Source organism: Diadema setosum, chromosome 8 (assembly GCF_964275005.1).
Source record: "Diadema setosum chromosome 8, eeDiaSeto1, whole genome shotgun sequence".
NCBI classification, from domain to species: domain Eukaryota; kingdom Metazoa; phylum Echinodermata; class Echinoidea; order Diadematoida; family Diadematidae; genus Diadema; species Diadema setosum.
In genome coordinates, this window is record NC_092692.1 from 8696544 (window position 1) to 8715456 (window position 18913).

General features: G+C 36.7%; 1 protein-coding gene across 1 annotated transcript in view; it reads left to right on the forward strand.

Moving 5' to 3' along the window:
- Nucleotides 1–694: 694 nt before the first annotated feature.
- The window catches only part of LOC140231790 (uncharacterized), a 176157-nt gene continuing 157938 nt past the window's right edge, over nt 695–18913 (forward strand). Inside the window, exons 1-9 of the mRNA XM_072311946.1 lie at nt 695–835; nt 7400–7778; nt 9050–9097; nt 9607–9743; nt 11034–11092; nt 12247–12410; nt 15791–15927; nt 17789–17847; nt 18656–18816. Coding sequence (XP_072168047.1) covers nt 695–835; nt 7400–7778; nt 9050–9097; nt 9607–9743; nt 11034–11092; nt 12247–12410; nt 15791–15927; nt 17789–17847; nt 18656–18816 — 1285 coding nt within the window. The remainder of the gene's footprint in view (nt 836–7399; nt 7779–9049; nt 9098–9606; nt 9744–11033; nt 11093–12246; nt 12411–15790; nt 15928–17788; nt 17848–18655; nt 18817–18913) is intronic.

The following is an 18913-nucleotide window of genomic DNA, read 5'->3' on the forward strand; positions in this document are numbered from 1 at the left end:
TGAGAATCGACTAGATAGCCTTACAGTCCCACATCATCGTTCCTGTGTTTGTGCCTTCTTCCGCCTTCCTTGCCAGCTACATAGCACTGAACTATTCATTCATCAAGCCGAATTTTTGCCCATTATGTCGACCCGCAACACCAAAGCACTGATAAAGGAAATTTTACAGGACAATGATGTACTCCATGTGATCAAAACAGCTGTCCAGGAGGCAGTCGACGCCGGGATGAATGAGGTGATCAGTAGGCTGGAACAACAGGAGGGCAGGGTACTTGACCTGGAAAGCAAATGCCAGTCTTTAGAAAAGGAAATCAGCCAACTTAGGAAGGAGAGAGAACAAAATGCAAATGAGGTGATCCGACTGAAAAGCAAAACTGATGATCAGGAACATTACTCAAGGCGAAACTCTGTCAGATTTTTTGGAGTTCCTGAGGCTGACCAGGGCAACATCGAGAACACAGACGAGACCATTCTTCGCATCGCTAAGGAAGTGATGGGTGTGGACCTCCCCCTATCTGCAATCGACAGGAGCCATCGCATCAGACGCCAGAAGCCCCCAAGTGACAGCGCTCCACAGAAGCCAAGAGCGATCATTGTGAGCTGTCCTCGTTCAGGTACCGGCAGATGCTCTTCAGGAATAGGAAGAAGCTCAAGTCAAAGGGAAGCACAAAAGCATCAGCATGTTTGAAGAAAAATGACAGACTTGAGGAGAGCTCTGCTCTGGGAGGCGTTCTCCAAGATGAAGGCCCCCGACAGCAACATCAAGCATGCCTGGACGATGGATGGTCGGATTAACGTTTCAATGACCACAGAAGCTGGGGGGATGGTGAAAAAGGTGATCCACTCGAAAAGAGACCTTGATCTACTGCAAAAGCACATAGCATTGCTTCAACATTTCATAATTTACAGGTATATATATATATGAATTATTTTTTTAACTTGTGCTATTTATCAATATGAAATATACATAAAAGGTTAATATATAAGCAAAAAGAATTTATCTCCAGGGTCCAATATGCCATTTTGATTATTGTTTTATAACTATATTTTTGTATGTTTTGATTGTATGTATCTATAATTTCCTACATTTTTATTTGTTTGTATATGGTGCGTGTGAGTGTGCATGTGTGCATTGAAATGTTTGATGATGACTGACATAGAAAGATATCAGCAATCACTAAGTTCGTGCAATATTGAAAGAATTTCTGAATATTTATCTCCGATTCACAGCGATGACCATGTAATTGAGCCTTTTCATTCCTTTTATTCCCCAAATGAATTCAATAATCAAAATATTGCGTCATCAAATATGTTCTCTATTTTTCATTGCAATTGTCGAAGCTTAAACAAAAACTTTGACGGTATGTTAACCTTACTTAATATATTGAATGTGGAACTTTCAGTGATATGTATTTCTGAAACGTGGTTGAGAAGCAATGATTCATTTTTTGATATTGATATTTATGTTTTTATTACAAAAGGAAGAGAAACAAAAAGAGGAGTCGGATTATATATAAATAATATTCTGAATTTTAAACAAAGGCCAGATTTAGATGTAAATACCTTGTACATGGAATCTGTATTTGTTGAGATACAGAATACTGATAAAAATATAATAGTTGGTGTTGTATACATCCACCTGATCAATCTGTACAATTATTTAATGATGTTTTAGAAGAAATTTTGAGAGTTGTAAAGAAAAGAAATTATTTTATCTTCTAGGGGATTATAATTTAAATCTATTTCATGTTTCATTTTCTGAGAATGTAAATAACTTTCTTGATATTTATATGACAACTTGTATTTATCCTTTGATCCATAGTCCAACACGCATCACCAGTAATTCAGCTACTTTGATAGATAACATTCTAACAAATGACCTTGAAGATGTCTTCTCAGGTGTCATTGTAGCAGACATTAGTAATAATTTCCCGATTTTTGCAATATCCATTGTATCTTTACGCCAAAATGAGAAGCCTGATATTAAGATGAAACGTGTTATGAATGAAGAAAATATTGCTCGTTTTATTACTGAGATGCAGAATTCTCGTTGGAATGTTTATGATAATGATGTAAATGTATCTTATGATGCTTTTTTTGAAAAGTTTATGTATATTTCTAATTTGTGTTTTTCAACTACAAGAGTCCTGAAAAAGAAGTTTAGAAATAAGCCATGGTTTGATAAATCATTAAGAAAATTATGTAATAAGAAATATTGTTTGTATAAAAGATGTAAGAAAAAATATAGTAAAGATATGTATGATAAGTATAAGATATTGAGAAATAAAGTGACTCAGAAAATTAAAGAAGCTAAAGATTGTATTTGCAAAGAAATTTGAAGGTGCTGCAGGAAATATGAAGATTACATGGAATATCATACATGGGATACTAGGCTCTCGGTCAAAGAAAACTTTACCAACCTCAACCAAGTGCAATAACAGTATTGTCACTGAATTAAGAGTATGCAATAAGTAACATTTTTAATGATTTTTTTTTTTATCAATGTTGGTCCAAGTTTAGCCGCAAAACGTCGAGGTACTGGTAATTTTTTGCGGTATGTCAACAAAAACCAATCTACTCTTTTCTTTTTGCCATGTACCCCAAAAGAAGTTATTGACATTGTTTCTAAATTCAAGAATAATAAGAGTCCTGGTTTTGATATTGTAGATGTTATGATATTGAAAAAAGTTATTCATATTTTATGTTATCCACTGAGTTCAATTATTAATTTATCTTTTACATCGGGCATTGTTCCGGATCAAATGAAAATTGCTAAGGTCATTCCAATTTACAAGGGAGGGTCAAAAGAAGAATTTAGTAATTATTGCCCTATATCTATTCTTCCTCTTTTCTCAAAGATATTAGAAAACTGTGTGTATAATCGTTTATCTGGTTTTTTTTTGGAAAAGTGCAATATGATTAGTAATAAGCAATTTGGCTTCCGAACTGGACATTCTACATCTCTTGCCATTGTTGAATTTATACACAAGGTCGCTGACACTTTTGATGATAAAGAAATAATGATTGGTCTTTTTTTAGATTTGAGTAAGGCCTTTGATTCATTAAACCATTCAATTTTATTGCAAAAGTTTAATTTGTACGGTGTAAGAGGAGTGAACCTACAATGGTTTGATAGCTATTTAAGTTAAAGAAAGCAATATGTTGTGTATGATGATATTGAATCTGATATGATGACAATAAGATATGGTGTGCCACAAGGATCTATCCTTGGTCCTTTGCTTTCTTTGTTATATATAAATGATATGTGTGATGTTTCAGATTCTTTGCAATTGATAATGTTTGCGGACTACACCAGTATGTTCATGAAGGGTAGAGATCCAGTTGTACTTCAAAATGATCTTAATAAAGAATTTCTGAAATTTTTTGATTGGTCGGACTGTAATAAACTTGTTCTTAATGCAAAGAAAACAAATTACATGGTATTCACGAAAAGACAGATAGATATCAACGAAATTAAGATTGAAGTTAAAGATTTGAATTTTGACCAAGTTTGTTCGGTCCGCAAACTCCTACAAAACCTCTTTTGAAAGATATAGAAAATTATGCCGTCACTTATTATGATACAATGGTTATTCATTGATTGTTTTAACATTTTTTAAACTGTTTATATTATTTCTAATTACTTTTGTTTTTGGTTTCACTAACCCCTTTTATGGTATTCTAAACTCAATTTTATTTTTGGTGTGTCATAACAGTAATTACACAGTTTTTTTTTTATACACTTTGTTTATGCTGAATTTAGTTTACGTTCTATGTCAGTCTCCATGATCTAGTATCTTTTTAAGCGTGTATTGTTTTGTGTATATGTGTTATACTTGTATGTGATTTTTTTTAATGAAGTTTATTGTAATCCAGTGTTTTATCATGTATATGTACACAGGGCTTCCCTGGAAAGCAGTTGAGAAACTGAGGGGAGTACCCTGTTCAAATATGAGGGAATAAATAAATAGTTCCTAGTGATTGCCCAACCTATTTCCGCTTTATAGTCTATATTGTGTTGTTTCCCCAGTCAAACAATCATGGATTCTTAGCTTAGCCCAAGGATGTACATTAAGAAAGAAGACTGAGGCCAGACCCACTTCACAGTCCATCAACACTCGTCCTGTCTAGGAACAGCTCAATTTCAGGCAGCCTTTGGGGGTAATCTAAAGCTCCGTTTTTACAGAGCTTTTCAAAGCAGAGTAACGGCGACAACGCCCGAATAGCGTCGGGATGTTAATTTTATTTTCCCCCTGTTTGTTAAAATGGTCCAGTCAAAATATTGCTCCGACGTTGGCGAAACAACTTTTGCCAAATTCTACCATAGCCAGCTAGTACAATTACCCCGACATTTTACCCTGACATTATCTAGACAAACCTTCTACTAGGACACAACGGAGGCAACATTCCTTTGACGTATTCAAGACGCTTGCGCAACATTGCAGACAGAGTACGATTGACACGCTGCGCGCCGATCACGTGTATGGATCATAACCACTGATCTAGATCAGTGAACGTAGCCACGTTTTGTTTACTAGACGTAAACAATCTAGAACAATAGGCGGTGCTTGCCGGGGGGGGGGGGGCGGGGTAGTTGCATCAGTGGACACATCCCCTTTGCAGATTTTGTTCTCCAAACGCTGTCCTGACTTTGTCAGGGTTACTAAGGTCTGTTAAAACGGGGCTTGTGGTAGGTTAAGAGAGTACACTACCCCCCCCCTTTCTCTCTCTAACAAAAAAAAAAAAAAAAAAAAAAAGAACAAACGAAAAAAAATGCTCCGAAATACAATAATCGCCAATAAAGGCTCTGTCACACCTTTCCGGGCAAGGTACGCGGGCTTGTTGCGTGTAAGGATTTTCTAGCAGATTCTGTGGGCGGACAAGGATCTGTGCTAGTTCCTCGAGTGTATTCTGTGTGACCTGCGTGTCAGGCGCTTGGTGGATGGCGCGTGAGAGCTCCGATAACGAGCCGTCTTAGTTACGGGCGGCATGCGGGCACTGCGAAGTACCCGTTTTACAACTGCTTGTTACTTGCTTGGGAGTTGTCTGCGAGGTGCCTCGGGCCTCCTACTGTAGTTCTGCATGGACCTCTGCGGGTAATTGTCCGTAACTTACCCGTTACAAGTTCTGAGCACGTTCAAGGGCTTGTCACACCTTTCCTGACAAGCCTTGCGTGCCACCTGCGGGGAGCAATTTTTGCTGCCCGAAGGCAGATGGCCCACACCTGACAGCACCTATAACCATTTATCTCGCCCGAAGTTGCCCCGAGGTGCGAACGCAAGTCCGATATTCCGCAGTCAACATTTGTTAAAAACGTATTCCACTTGAGTTGCGAGGGACTTGCAGAGGTCCACTCAGAACACCAGTAACAGGGGCCTGAAGTACGTAGGTTGCCTGTAGATATGTGCTTTGTATGCACCGGAATCGCATGTCATCTGCAGGCTCTCTACGAGCATATATAATACGGGTGTTTTACTGGCAAGAATGTGTCGATACTGTCAACATCCGTGCAGCTGGTCAGTTCTGAGGGAGTGGAGCGAGCTGTACGAGCAAATCACGTGCACGCCGAGGGTCAGTTACTGCCTTTCCGCTGGTTAGTTGAGGATCGGCTGCGACCAAGAAGTCCAAGACTACGGAATTTTTCCCCCAGCTATTCGACAAGGTCTTCTTCGTCAGCCTCGTCGTTGATCTTTGGAGGATAGCCTCCCTCTTGGGGACATGTTGGACTATTCCTTGCCGGATACATCCGCTTTATTGGCCTCTGTGCCCTTTGTGACGCAGAGGACCTCTTGGTCCTTGTTCATGGCTCTGTGGCCGCGCCCCTATGTTATTTCCGCCTTTGTTTACAACGGGGCATCTTTATTCCAAGAAAACAAGTTGAGAAATGACGGTTTCTCCATTGACTCGACCGGTATACCATTTTTGGATTAAGATTTCCATGCCTTAATTATGTTGGTTATTATTCATAATTTGTATAAACGCGAAACAGCTATATTCAGATCGCGTGTCACATGATATTAAACAACATCAACCTTATTAACAACTGAAGAGTCAATTAATTGGAGTGCACCGCAACTGTTGAAGATAGTAAGGCACAGTGAAGCCGTAAATGATGCAAACTCGCAAGAAAATGACCAATTAAATGAAAAAAGTAGACGACATTGACTCTTATTTGTCATTCTGACTAATCTTGTAATTCCTGTTTTAACTAGAGTATCTTTTTATGTATTCGTTCTGTATTATACCATGATAAAACTCAAAAGAGTTACACCAATTGTGCATCTAAAAACGAAGAAGTAAAAAGAAATCACTTTGGGTTTTGGGTGAAAACCTACTGAAATTGCAACGTTTTGAAGAGGCAACAGAATTTCTGCTCTTTCTGATGGCCGGTTTTGATTTCGTCTGCGATCCCCTTTAAATGTTTCGTTTCGTTATTAGACCTGCTGTCTATAATCTACACATTAATGAAAAATGTATGTATAAATATATACATGTATATACATATATATATATATATATATATATATATGAAGAGTTTGTTCGCAAAAACCGATAAGTCCATATTTGCCAAATGGAGATATTTGCGATTAAAGGTCAAGAAAAATAAAGAGAATAATAAGAAAATTTTTGCTTCTTTTGACCATAACTTCAAATGTGTACCTTTATATGTCGTGACCGATATATCATTTAAAAGGTATTATTTTGTACTTTATGACAGAGACAGTACTTCAAAATCTTCAAAAATGGAACAAACCCTTCATATATATATATATATATATATATATATATATATCACATATTATACGTCTTATATGTATAATTAATGTATACGCATATTCACATACAATACAGTCATGTACAAAATGTACATTCTTTGTCGAATGATGTTATTTGAAGCTTGTATTGACTTTTTTTCCTTTGAACTTTACTCGATCGAAATGCCAGAAAATGACCTTCGCGCATGAAAGACACTAGTTGTAATATGAAACATATTGCATTTTACAAATAATATTGGTGGTGGAGCGTTTGTCGATTTTCAAACAGATGATTAGGGTCTTATGAGCAGGTATTCGAGGGCTGTGTGAAATAAAAATACAACAATTTTTTCGTGTAGAAATTGATGCAAAGGGCAAAGTGCGAAAAATGACAGCAACAGTTAGTTTACTTTAAAATTGAAAGTTTCACGCTTATTAAGCTGGAAGCAAGAAATAAATGGACATACAACATCGATGCCAATATTGCTTATCATTTGCACCTGAATAGTTGGCTACAAAGTTGATATGTTTCGAGACTGCAGCATTCTGACAACAGTAAAATCAATGCAACATGATAAGAAGGCATTGGTCTATTAAGTGTGGGTGATATTAAGGCTGTGTCTAAATCTATTTTTTCTTCTAAGGATCGATATGGCCGCGGTTACGGCCTGGGTAACCGCAGTTATGGCCTGAGTAACCGCGGCTATGTGAGCTATGGCGACGACGGGGTCTATCCGAATTGGAACTTGGGCAGCAATGGACGTCGGAGCAACGGGATTGCATATGTAGCTGGTGACAGTTCAAGTTCTCGAGACTCCGTCAAGCCAAGGTTCATAGCGAGCGGCCGGGAAGGGCGGGAGTCTCCTTATCGCTTTGGATCACCTCTTGCAGGTGGTCATACAGACGCCTACGACACTAAAAATGTCAAGACGCGGCAGGGAATCGCATACGCCCTCATTTTCTTGACATTTTTTGTCATTGTCGCCATAATCGTCGCCCTCGTCCTGGGATTGGTCCTTACACGTAAGTGAAATTGCCTAAACACATCGAATCACAAACCCCGGTCCCCTTTCTTTTGTTTAAAAAACAAAACAAAAAAAAAAAAAGCCGTGTACAACAACATTCGTGCAGATCTTCAACTGTTTTTTTTCCCCTCTTATTGCTTTACATTCATATTTGTTAAAATTTTTACCTTTCGAATATTCTTCAGAGCCAAGATCGCTTATGTGAAACAGACAGACACACAGGTGTCTGTATATACACGCATGGATGCGTTTCAAGCTAAATATTCAGATTACTATATCATATTGATTTCTGCTGTGACGGTCATCATATATTATCTCAGAGTCTCATCTTCATTTTAAGGTGAAATTAAAAAAGACGAATTATGAGTGGTAGATATATCTGAATTCCATGTTCATAATACAAATCAATTCATAATTCAATAAGTCATCGAAGCGGCACAATATCCTGTAGAAAGTGATTTTTGTTAAATCTGATTTTGAACTGATTTGGCCCATTGGTTTTGAGTCTTATATACTATAATAGCCTTTTTCATGAATACTCTAACATAAATGAAGTTGCATATTTACAAATCGAAAATAAAAAAAATAAACAAGTCATAATCAAGAAGGGATGGGAATTTGGGGATTTCTCTTTTACTTAAGACTAATAAGTCTATTGACTCTGAGAAGTCAGATTTAATATTTAATTTTTTATTTATCATCTCGTGAAAAGAAATATTTGCAGATCAAAAGGTTTAAAAGCATACGTGCAATTGATGCCTGAACTTTCTACTTTATCCTGTAAAGGGAAATGGAATGAAAATACAAATGGCAATTGCTTGAATGCAGAAATTTTGGTACAACAGGTCAAAAGAGGTTTGAAGAAAATCGGACAATGATTTCCAAAGTTCTGAATTTTTAAAGGTTTGGTACCGCTATGAATAATTTATTTTAGAAAACCAACAACAATTCGTGAAGTCACAAGAAAAATAATATAAGGAATCCATAAGAAAAATATCGCACGGATTTTATTTTCCTTTCATTGGAGAATAGACATATATTCAATAATTTATTGCTGACGGCATTCTGTGAGGGTGATATTATGGCCCTTGCCTTCAGAAAGGAGCAAACCATGTGATCTTTTCATTATGCTTAAATGAAAATGAAAGCGTTCATGTATGTTTGTCTCAACGAATATTTCACTTTAACCTTCTCTCAATAACCCGTTTTGATTATGTTTAATGCAACACTGTCCTTTGATACGAATTTTTCCTCTGTTTTCCTCTCTAGAGACTGGCTCAACAACAACAACTACAACGTCGACTTTGCCGACCCCAGGTGAGTATGCTTGACCTTAAAGACAGGCAGATACTATTGAAATAAAAAAAGAAATGAAACGTTTAAACTCTATATCTGTGACATGGGTAGATATTGTGGACACAAAATACAAGTGGTGAAGTAACCTAAAGGCTGCCATGGCTATGTCAAATCTTCCTAGTCAAGGAGGTTATATGTTTGCGGGCGTTTTTTTTTTTTTTTTTTTTTTTTTGGTCTGTTTCAGAAATAAGTCAAGAGCACAGAACAATTAACAGGACAAAGTATTCGTGTCGCCAGGAGAGCATACGTGACCACAATATAGGAGTTGGTAGATACATATTTATTCTCTTTATGAGCATTTCTTGTTTCGATCCTTATGATTATCAGTTCTACATTGTAGTTATTACCTATAAGTTATAGAATTCGATTACATTGATATGTTATAGATAAAGAGAAGGATATATATATATATATATATATATATATTCATATTTACATATTGAAATTATGTTTTCATCTTTAATATACAGCGCCCCCGGTACCGCCTGACGCAGCTCACAGTACGATCAACTTGTCGGTTCGGTTAAATGACCTCGAGCTCTCAGACGCGTTGAGAGATCCTACGTCAGCAGAATACAACAGTTTTGTCAGTACTTTCACTTCTGCGGTAAGGATATTTTCATCTTGAAGATATAAGTGTAATGATACAATTCATACAATGATGATGATGATAAAATCGATTCTCACAATGACGATGTAGTCCTACGTATCGACTACCCGATGGGAAATGCCCATTCACCAGAAGCGTTTTTGTTTTGTTTTTGTTCTGTCGATTTCCAAAGATTGTCATGTAACTACTTTGATATGAAAATACTTAAAGGTACCATTTTATACATTTTGGGAAACATGGACAATCAAATAGGACCATATCTTAACTATATCCAATTTTTGGTTACTATTAAATATAACTGCAAGAAGGCTGTAGGGGACGGAGAAAGAGAGAGAACATCATGATAACTTACGTGGCAGCCGTATGAACTCTGCTGATTTGAGTTGACATTTCGCCCACGCGAACATACACACACTCACGCGCACCTATGTGTGTTATATTGTGTGCAATGTCTTTTTTTTTTGCCATATTAATAACACGGAAATATGCAAGTTCTTTTCACTATCGGAAAAGAAGAATGTCAATATCTTCGATTAATTATATAAGGCAGAAATGTCTCTCAGATGATGTCATCGGTAAGATATTGGTTTGAAAGGTTTTAGAGGACTTATCAAAGTGATATGAAGGAATATTCCAGAAAAAATAACGATTATAGAAAGCGCTTAGTTGGACATTTTTGAAAGTATGGGTGATGTCGAAGGTTTCTTGAATTAAAAACAAGTCAAAATGCATTTGAATTGCAAAGTTCCTTTATGCCTCCAAATTGTCAAACTTTCGACACTCCTGCTCACCATCTTGTTAGATTCTACAAGAGTTTTACGTAAATTTCTACAATGTATTCAAGAAATGAATTCCACAGAAACATTGGGGTCCGAGGGAACTGATTGTAAGTCGCATTATTCAAGATTAATAAAGAATAGGGCCCTACTCTGACAGGAAACAGAATAATCGCGAAATCGTGGAAACGTGACAAATTGTCACACTATTTACACTCACACACATATACACACATACACACGCATGAACACATTCACACGCATGAACACATTCACATACATTAATACATACTATCATTATGATATATAAACCCAAAGAAATGGATTCCCACTTTCTTTTCTCAAATTTTCATTTTATACATATAAACATATAACATATTCTTCCCTCATGCACCAAAATCGTATCTTTATATACATTTATGATGATTATCATTATTGTTATCACTATCATTCTTATATTATCACAATCAGTCTTATGTCTAGTGTTTCTACCTTTTTACGTGTCCCAAAGATTGAATCTCAAATTGGAAATCATCCACTGTTCGGAGGAGTGGCGGTCACAGGCTTGAGGTAATCCGTGTTCAATTTGATATATTTCAACGACTTTACAGATTTGTGGCTGCAAAGTCAATATTCCATCTCCACAAAACTGCCGCATCAACGATGCAATATAATTACATGCGTTCGATTAAAGTGCAGAACTTCAGAGCTCGTTCACTGCGTTCTCTCGCACTGACAAAATGCTATTCATTAACCTATAATTCTGACTACATACTTATTCTGACTACACACTTAAAGGCAGGTGTATGCAAACAAATATCTCCGCTTAAGGTTTCATATCTGTTCTACCATACTGTGTCCCCAAAAATTACAACGGGACCCTCCGCAATAATAACTTTAAAAACAGTGAATCCTTTCAAATACAAATTCAGGGTACGAAACTATAACTCATTGCCCACATCTTACAGAAAACCCCATTCGATTTACTTCAGTGGTCAAAGAGAAATGAGGAATTTTGTAGAGCATGTCAGGAATCTCTTCCCTCCAAGTTCTGTCTATTATGTTCACACGCAAGAGCATCCAAGTGCTAAACTTGGAAGAATCAGACTCATGACATGCTTTACAACGACCCACATTTCTCTGTGACCGCTCAATCAAATCAAATGCAAATTGAATGGGGTTTTCTGCAAAATAGAGCTAAGATGTTCTATTTTAAGACCCTGAAGTAGCATTTAGACAATGGGTGTTATCAATGTAATTCTTTTTGGGGGACATACTGTAAATCTATGTACCAATGCTTCTGTAGACGAATTGTGTATATTCATTCTTTACTCAACCCTAGAACCGAGAAGCAAAATACGCCGGAATGTTATTGCGAAACCATGCCACATACTAGTGAAGGTAAAAATGACCAAGTATGCTCGTCGATTGCTATTCAAAATTTGTTTTCGAGAAACGTTAAAATTGTTATCACGATATGAATTGTACACGAATATTGTGAAAATATTCTAAGTTGAGATTATCCGTCAATGGAAAACGAGAGAGAAGCAGTTATTTCCCGAACAGTATTTTGCTTAAATCATATAAGTGTCAAATATTTTGCAGTATATCACGTTTTTAATGATATATTTTTGATATGTATGAAATATATAATATACTAAATTCGTGTATTTATAGACTTGGTAAATTTTGTAAATATATATGTTCCCCTTGTTCAAACATAGGTCTGGAAGTGTCATTGTCGATTTTGTAGTCTACGTCCTGACACCAACAGGGACAGGCGATCAAACGGCAGATGTTGGCGAACTCTTGAAGAACATTGAGTCTGCAATTCTCCCAGCAGGAAGAACGCTCGCCAACGATGTGACTACATACGAGACACAAACAGGTACTTTACATACATAGGAAACTTTATCGCCCTCCCCTGCGATAAAGAAAGAAAATTACTACGTCATGGTTACGTAATTTCACTTTAGTCCACGATTTTTTCAAGTCGTCGCAACACAAATTGCTCAATGTTTCGCTGCCACAATTCCAGCTGAATTGAACGATGAACGATTGCACCACACAATACCTGCCATTATATTATTAATGGATTTGACCATTGTGAGAGACCGACCATCATACCTGACGGGAGTGGGGTGATTTTGGAAGCCTCCTCGCTCCTCCATGTCTTCATTATTTGTGTGTCATTTTCCTTTCTGTCCTGTTTTGAATTACTTTATATCTTCCTCTTGTTGCAACGACAGTCAAAACATTTGCGTTGATCGGAAGAGTTGTCCACCGTATTCAATCACTGCTTTTTAGTTGACATCTCATTTTTTTTTGTTTTACTCAGAGCATTGATAATGCAATACGTTTGGTTTAAAACTATGCGTACCTGCTTTCAATTGGTTGATTACCTTTAGTTTTCATCGTACAGTCAAGCATTGCGTAAAGATCATCTATAAATTTCTGATAACGGTTGAAGAAAATAGTAAGTAAAGTGAGTTGAAATGAATTGAAATGAGTCTTATGAGCACTCATAATGCTAGATGCCAATTAGTGGGTAAGATTTGAAGAAATTACGTAATCTTGGTATCTATATGGAAAGTATCCATGCATATAATGATAATAATAATAATAATAATAATAATAATATATATATATATATATATATATATATATATATATATATATATATATCATTTTTTTTTTGGGGGGGGGGGGAATGATCGTGAACAAACATTCAAAAGGTTGTAACATAGAACAGAAGAAATCGATGATGCTGCTGTAGTTAGGAGTTTTTGGATCCCGCGTCACTCTCGATGAGATTGACTTATTCAAACTACTTGTCTCTGATGTTTAGATCTCAGTTCAGCATCCAAAGTGAAGTCCAAAGTATTTGGACCTGCGTTCTTTGATGACACATTGATTGCTTTTCATGATTACCAAATATCGACAGAATTAAACTGTGATGTCTTTCGTATTCATTTCCAGATCCTTGTTCCATAGGGGTGTGCGCCAACGGGGGGACGTGCCTGTCTACCTCTAATTCTTTGGCATTCACGTGTGCATGCGTTTCAGGATATACCGGAGACTTTTGTGAAACAAGTGAGCACCACATCTCCAGGCGTGTTGCATTGCAGTCATTTTCCTACCTCTTCTAATTCTTTCCACGATAAACCCCGTGACTCTCACTTGGTAAAAAGTGTCATTTTGACAGACTGATGTTGCAAAGCTGAAGTATGCAAAGCCATTTTTTTAATGTCATTTGTATTTATTTTCAGATATCTCAATGAAAAAAAAAAATCAGATATAGCGAGATAGAATGATGCATGATATCCAGCATGGATGCAGAATGAAATAATAGAATTACATGTATATAGAACATAGCCGTTAATCTATGATAGATGAAATCTAATTTAAAACACGATAGAAAAATACGATGGAACCTATATAAAAACAAGCTCGTTAGGCGTAGGTAACAGTAGAAACCAAGAATGAGGGTCAAGATAAGGATCAGTGGATTAAACGTAGGACCGAACTAAAGAAAAAAAGGACAATAGTACTCTGGAATGTAGCAAATACTTCTCAACCGATTATTAGGACAAGTGCAAAACATGCTGCAGATATTTAAATACTACTTATAGGCAATTATTTAAGTTTCCTTGGCAGTCAACAGGGACGACAATGAATCAAATTATCTAAGCATATGCTATGCCAATCATTTCTATTTTTTTTTACATCTTGTTTGCATAATTTAGTACATTTTATACCATGTAATTCTTAAAGGGGATGGCTAGTAACTGATCAGTGGGAATCAGTGGGAATGCTGGGGATGATTGTTCCTATCCTTGTGGGATTCATTTAAGAGCACATTATATATCTATTGTTGTGTGAAAATTATTTGTCTCAGAATGGTCTCATATTCAAGTAATGTGCAGTTTAATGTTTCCAGGTTAGCATGCCTGTACAGTAAGATATAGATTATATTATAATCACGACAATAGATATATAACAATGTATAATGTACTCTTAAATGAATCCCACAAGGATTGGAACAATCATCCCCCAGCATTCCCACTGATTCTCACTGATCAGTTACTAGTTATCCCCTTTAAGGAAGCTGTCAGTTGTCATTAACTTTTCTCTAAATATTCAGAAAACGTCAATAACCGGCAGTTATATGTTAGTAATTAGTAATATTGTCTACTTAGGTATACCAAGAGCACACAGTATTAAAGGCTGTAAGTGGTCAATTATTTGTGAATGCAAAGTTTCACATTTCTTATAGCCTACATTTTCCACTCTTCGCAGATATTGATGAATGTAAAGGTAACCCGTGTTTGAATGGCGGAACCTGTGTAGACCAAGTCTCTGGATTCGTTTGCACATGCGCAAACGGGTACACAGGGATCACGTGCGCAACAGGTATGACAAACAACAGAAAAGGAAGATTTTGCAACGTTCCCCTTTAGAGTTCCATTATGGATAGGATTTCACGAACAGATCTAACCTCTTTCTTTTCTGTTTGGATGTGACAAAATAGTCCATCTCTCTTTCTTTCTATATATTAAATAATATATACATACATCACGTACATTTGTACATTTGTGGAGTGTACATAAAAACACAGGCAGATCAAATATGTAGAATACTAAATAATGAAATATGATCTGTATCCCATTATCAAATTAATTAAATGTTGTAAAATTATGCGAAAATTTTGCATAACTAAAAGGAAATGTCTACTTTCAAACATTTATTAGCTGTTTTTTCTATGTGCCGTTGATAATTCAGTCATTGTGTATGTGAAGCACACTTCTGATAGTATACTTTGAATCATACATATTAATTTATTTTTAGAGAATTTGTTAATGCAAGACTAAGTCTTCTTTGTTGACTGCTATGTTTACATATCTGTTATCAACGAATATCAACGATACAGATATCAACGAATGTCAAAACAATCCGTGTCAAAATGGTGGGACCTGCTTCAATTTGATTGCAAGATACCGCTGTGACTGTCCAACTGGCTATGTCGGACTTACCTGCAGCCAAGGTTTGTAATTTATACACATTTTTTTCACTCTCCCCATCTACGTATTATAGACTACTCACGAACTACTCTTTAATTCCAAGTGAGTAAAATGCAGTGATATCATATATAAGACATCAAAAGTAAATTGGTAATATTGGTAGTACTTAACCGTTATCCGTTTGATATGTACTTAAAGACGTACTCGACGGCAATTTTCTCCTTTCCTCATTTGCAACTCCGAACAGAATTCCAGGCACCAGATAACACGTCATCTACAAACTTCGCATTGACCTTGACCCTGAACGACCAACCTTACACAGATGAACTTGCGAATGAAGACTCTCCTGATTACCAGAGAATCGTGACCAGTTTCACCTCAGCTGTAAGAATTGCCGCAACATGTGCTCAACTCGGTCAACGTGTCTCATGGTGGTCATGTTATTTTTGAGACTAAAGAATATTGCAGTCAGCTTTGATATGGGCGTACTATTCAGTCTTTAACAAGACATCGATCTGGTATGCAATGAACGTGACGAATGGGCAAATAATATATGAGAACAAGTCAGAGTTGTAATTGCACGGAAGCCACCGACTTTGTACGGCTACTACTAGTATCCTTTCAAAGAACATGACACCCTTTCTCATCACAAATTGCATCTCGGAGTTCTCTTGACTTTGGGTGAATTACCACTCATTGTTCAAGTTCCTCTTCGATCATTGCGAATTTTAGTGAACATAAAAAAAAACCACACCAAACAAACAAACAAACAAACAGACAAACAAAAACCGACCCACAAAGAAAGTAACAATACAAACCACGACCTCCAACGACAACAAATTTAAGAAATGTGAATTTCCACTTGTTTCGATCCAACAATATCACATCTGTCTGATTAAATGGTGATGATCTCGTTAGTTAATTTGCACAGTGACTGATATCACTATGAAAAACAACAGCGAATCCAGACCCTATTTTACGTTATCTGATTATGCAAAACCGCTTCCATTATCAGCTGTTTGATGTTTTAACTTTTCAATCAAACTAAAACATTGCACTCAGAAGGACTGAAAATTCTTCTTCCACCATTTGCATTTCTTGCATATGAAAACTTTACCAAGAAGCTTGTCTGGCTTACGCGAAATGCCAGGATAATAAGCTGTTTTGGAGTATTTCAAGACCCAAACTGTAAAAAAAAAAAAAAAAAAAGGTGCACCTGAATATTTTTCTTGAACAGTCCATTGCGTTCAGTAGTGAGTAGGTATTGAACGGTACGTGATGACATATCATGCAGTAGCAATTGCATTCCCCGACGAACTGCATGGGATTTACTCTAGAGCGAGACATGGGTTAATACGACTGTCATGTCCATGATCGCTGTGGCCCCGATTTGTAGATTATTAATGATCGCTTGTAAAGAAAAACACTTAGCAAAAACAATCAGCTTTATGCCACAAGACTGTTATTCGTACTTTCGGCAAACTTTTTAAGGGGCTAGGGTAAAGGTTAGGATTAAGGTCAGAATTAGAGGTAGGAATAGTGTTAGGGTTAGGAATAGGGTGGGGTTAGGCTTAACAGGGTAATATTTCGTCATTACCAGTCTGAAATCGTGATATTACAGCCTTATTTCTCACATTTCTTGTGCATATGACATTGTGTCAATTTTAGAGCACAAAAATTGACAATCTCTGTAGAAGTATACATTATGTCAGTACTAGTATGTATGATTTACCTTTCATGCAGTTTCATTAATTGATGAATAGAGATACGGATACACAATGTATCTTGTCAAAATGAGTTCCTTACTTTTCCCCGTTACCCTATTTATATACAATTATTGTTGGCCTTATCCCCATCTTCGACATCTGCCTCATGATTGTAGGTAGGGTCTATAGGCATAATGGAAAAGAGAGAAAACCCGCACAGGATCCGATGTATTTTGCGACTAATCAACAAGCCATCTTCGAATATTGTCTCCATCAAGAAAAATTAGAAAAAGAAATCTTCATGAGTTTTCTTTGAATTTCATCTTATTGGATATCAAATTAGATTGCCTTGATATAGAAGGATATATATATAAGTGTATTCATATTTCATTCCATCATAATTTTCATTAATTTCAGGTATTAGTGAAGATCAAGCATCTTTGAATGCATACATAACACAATATTGACAAGAGCACTTTATATAATTTTGTACCTTTTCTTTTTGAAAATCAAATCTAACAATTATCATTTTCTTTTAGATGGATAATCAGTATCGAAACGATCCGACATATGGAGGTGTGGAGGTCACTGGTCTGAAGTAAGGACGTGTGAATTCAAATATGACGATATAATCATATCATAAACATAAAGTGTGAGTCTGCTCAACGAAATCTACAGAAAGTCGATGGATAAGATCTGGAGATTCTTTCAGTTTTGAAATAACATGACATCTACCTATCAAGTAGACATTACGCAAAGAGGCCCATGAGTATGACAGTATGCGCTCAGGGCCCACGAGTTGGACATTAAGCCAAAACACCCACGGGTTCGACAAATACATCCCTGGGGTTAATGTGTCAAACTCGCAATTTTTGTTTTGGTTTTTTGCTTACTGTTGAACTTGTGGGCCGTGTTTGCCAAATGTCGGACTCGTATAGCCCTCGATCGTTGGTCTAGTGTCAGACTCATGGGCCTTATGTGCCTAGCGTCGAACGCATGTATGGGCTCTATGACTGCATTACTCGTGATCTGTGTGACTAATTGGCTGTGCTATGAATGGTGAATGTCGAAAAGTTATTGCAAAGCTCCACAATACTCTGTTATTGAATGTGTTGACAACAGTCATGATCAAATTTATGCAGTGCATTTGACAAGTAACCTTTCTACAGCAACTTCAGCTCACAATTACAAGCATTACGCCCTCGCTTCGGCAAATTTATGCAGCTGGCTTAACAGGGATACAGAAAAAAAAATAATGTAAAGAGCAGGATTCGAATCCTATATCTTCTTTTGAAATGCACAAAGCCCCTATCCTCTACTACGTCGTTTCCCCAATAGAAGATTATGAGAAAGTATGTACTGTTTATCGCCGTATATTGATTTCATTTCTCCTTTTTTGAATAAAGCGAGGGAAGTGTTGTCATCGGTTTCATCGTGATCATAATCATACCGATAAATCCACAACTTAGCGCCATCGTTATTGTCGGGTTTCTTTCTAATCTCTACAACAACGTGGAAACCGTCGGCGGGCAACTGTCAAATTCAGCCAGCGTGGACGCCGATTCAGGTACATGCTGTTGACGTCTGAGTGACGACAAAGAAATGAAACAAACAAACAAAATAAAACAACAATGCATGTAGGTACTTAGAAACATATGCGCACA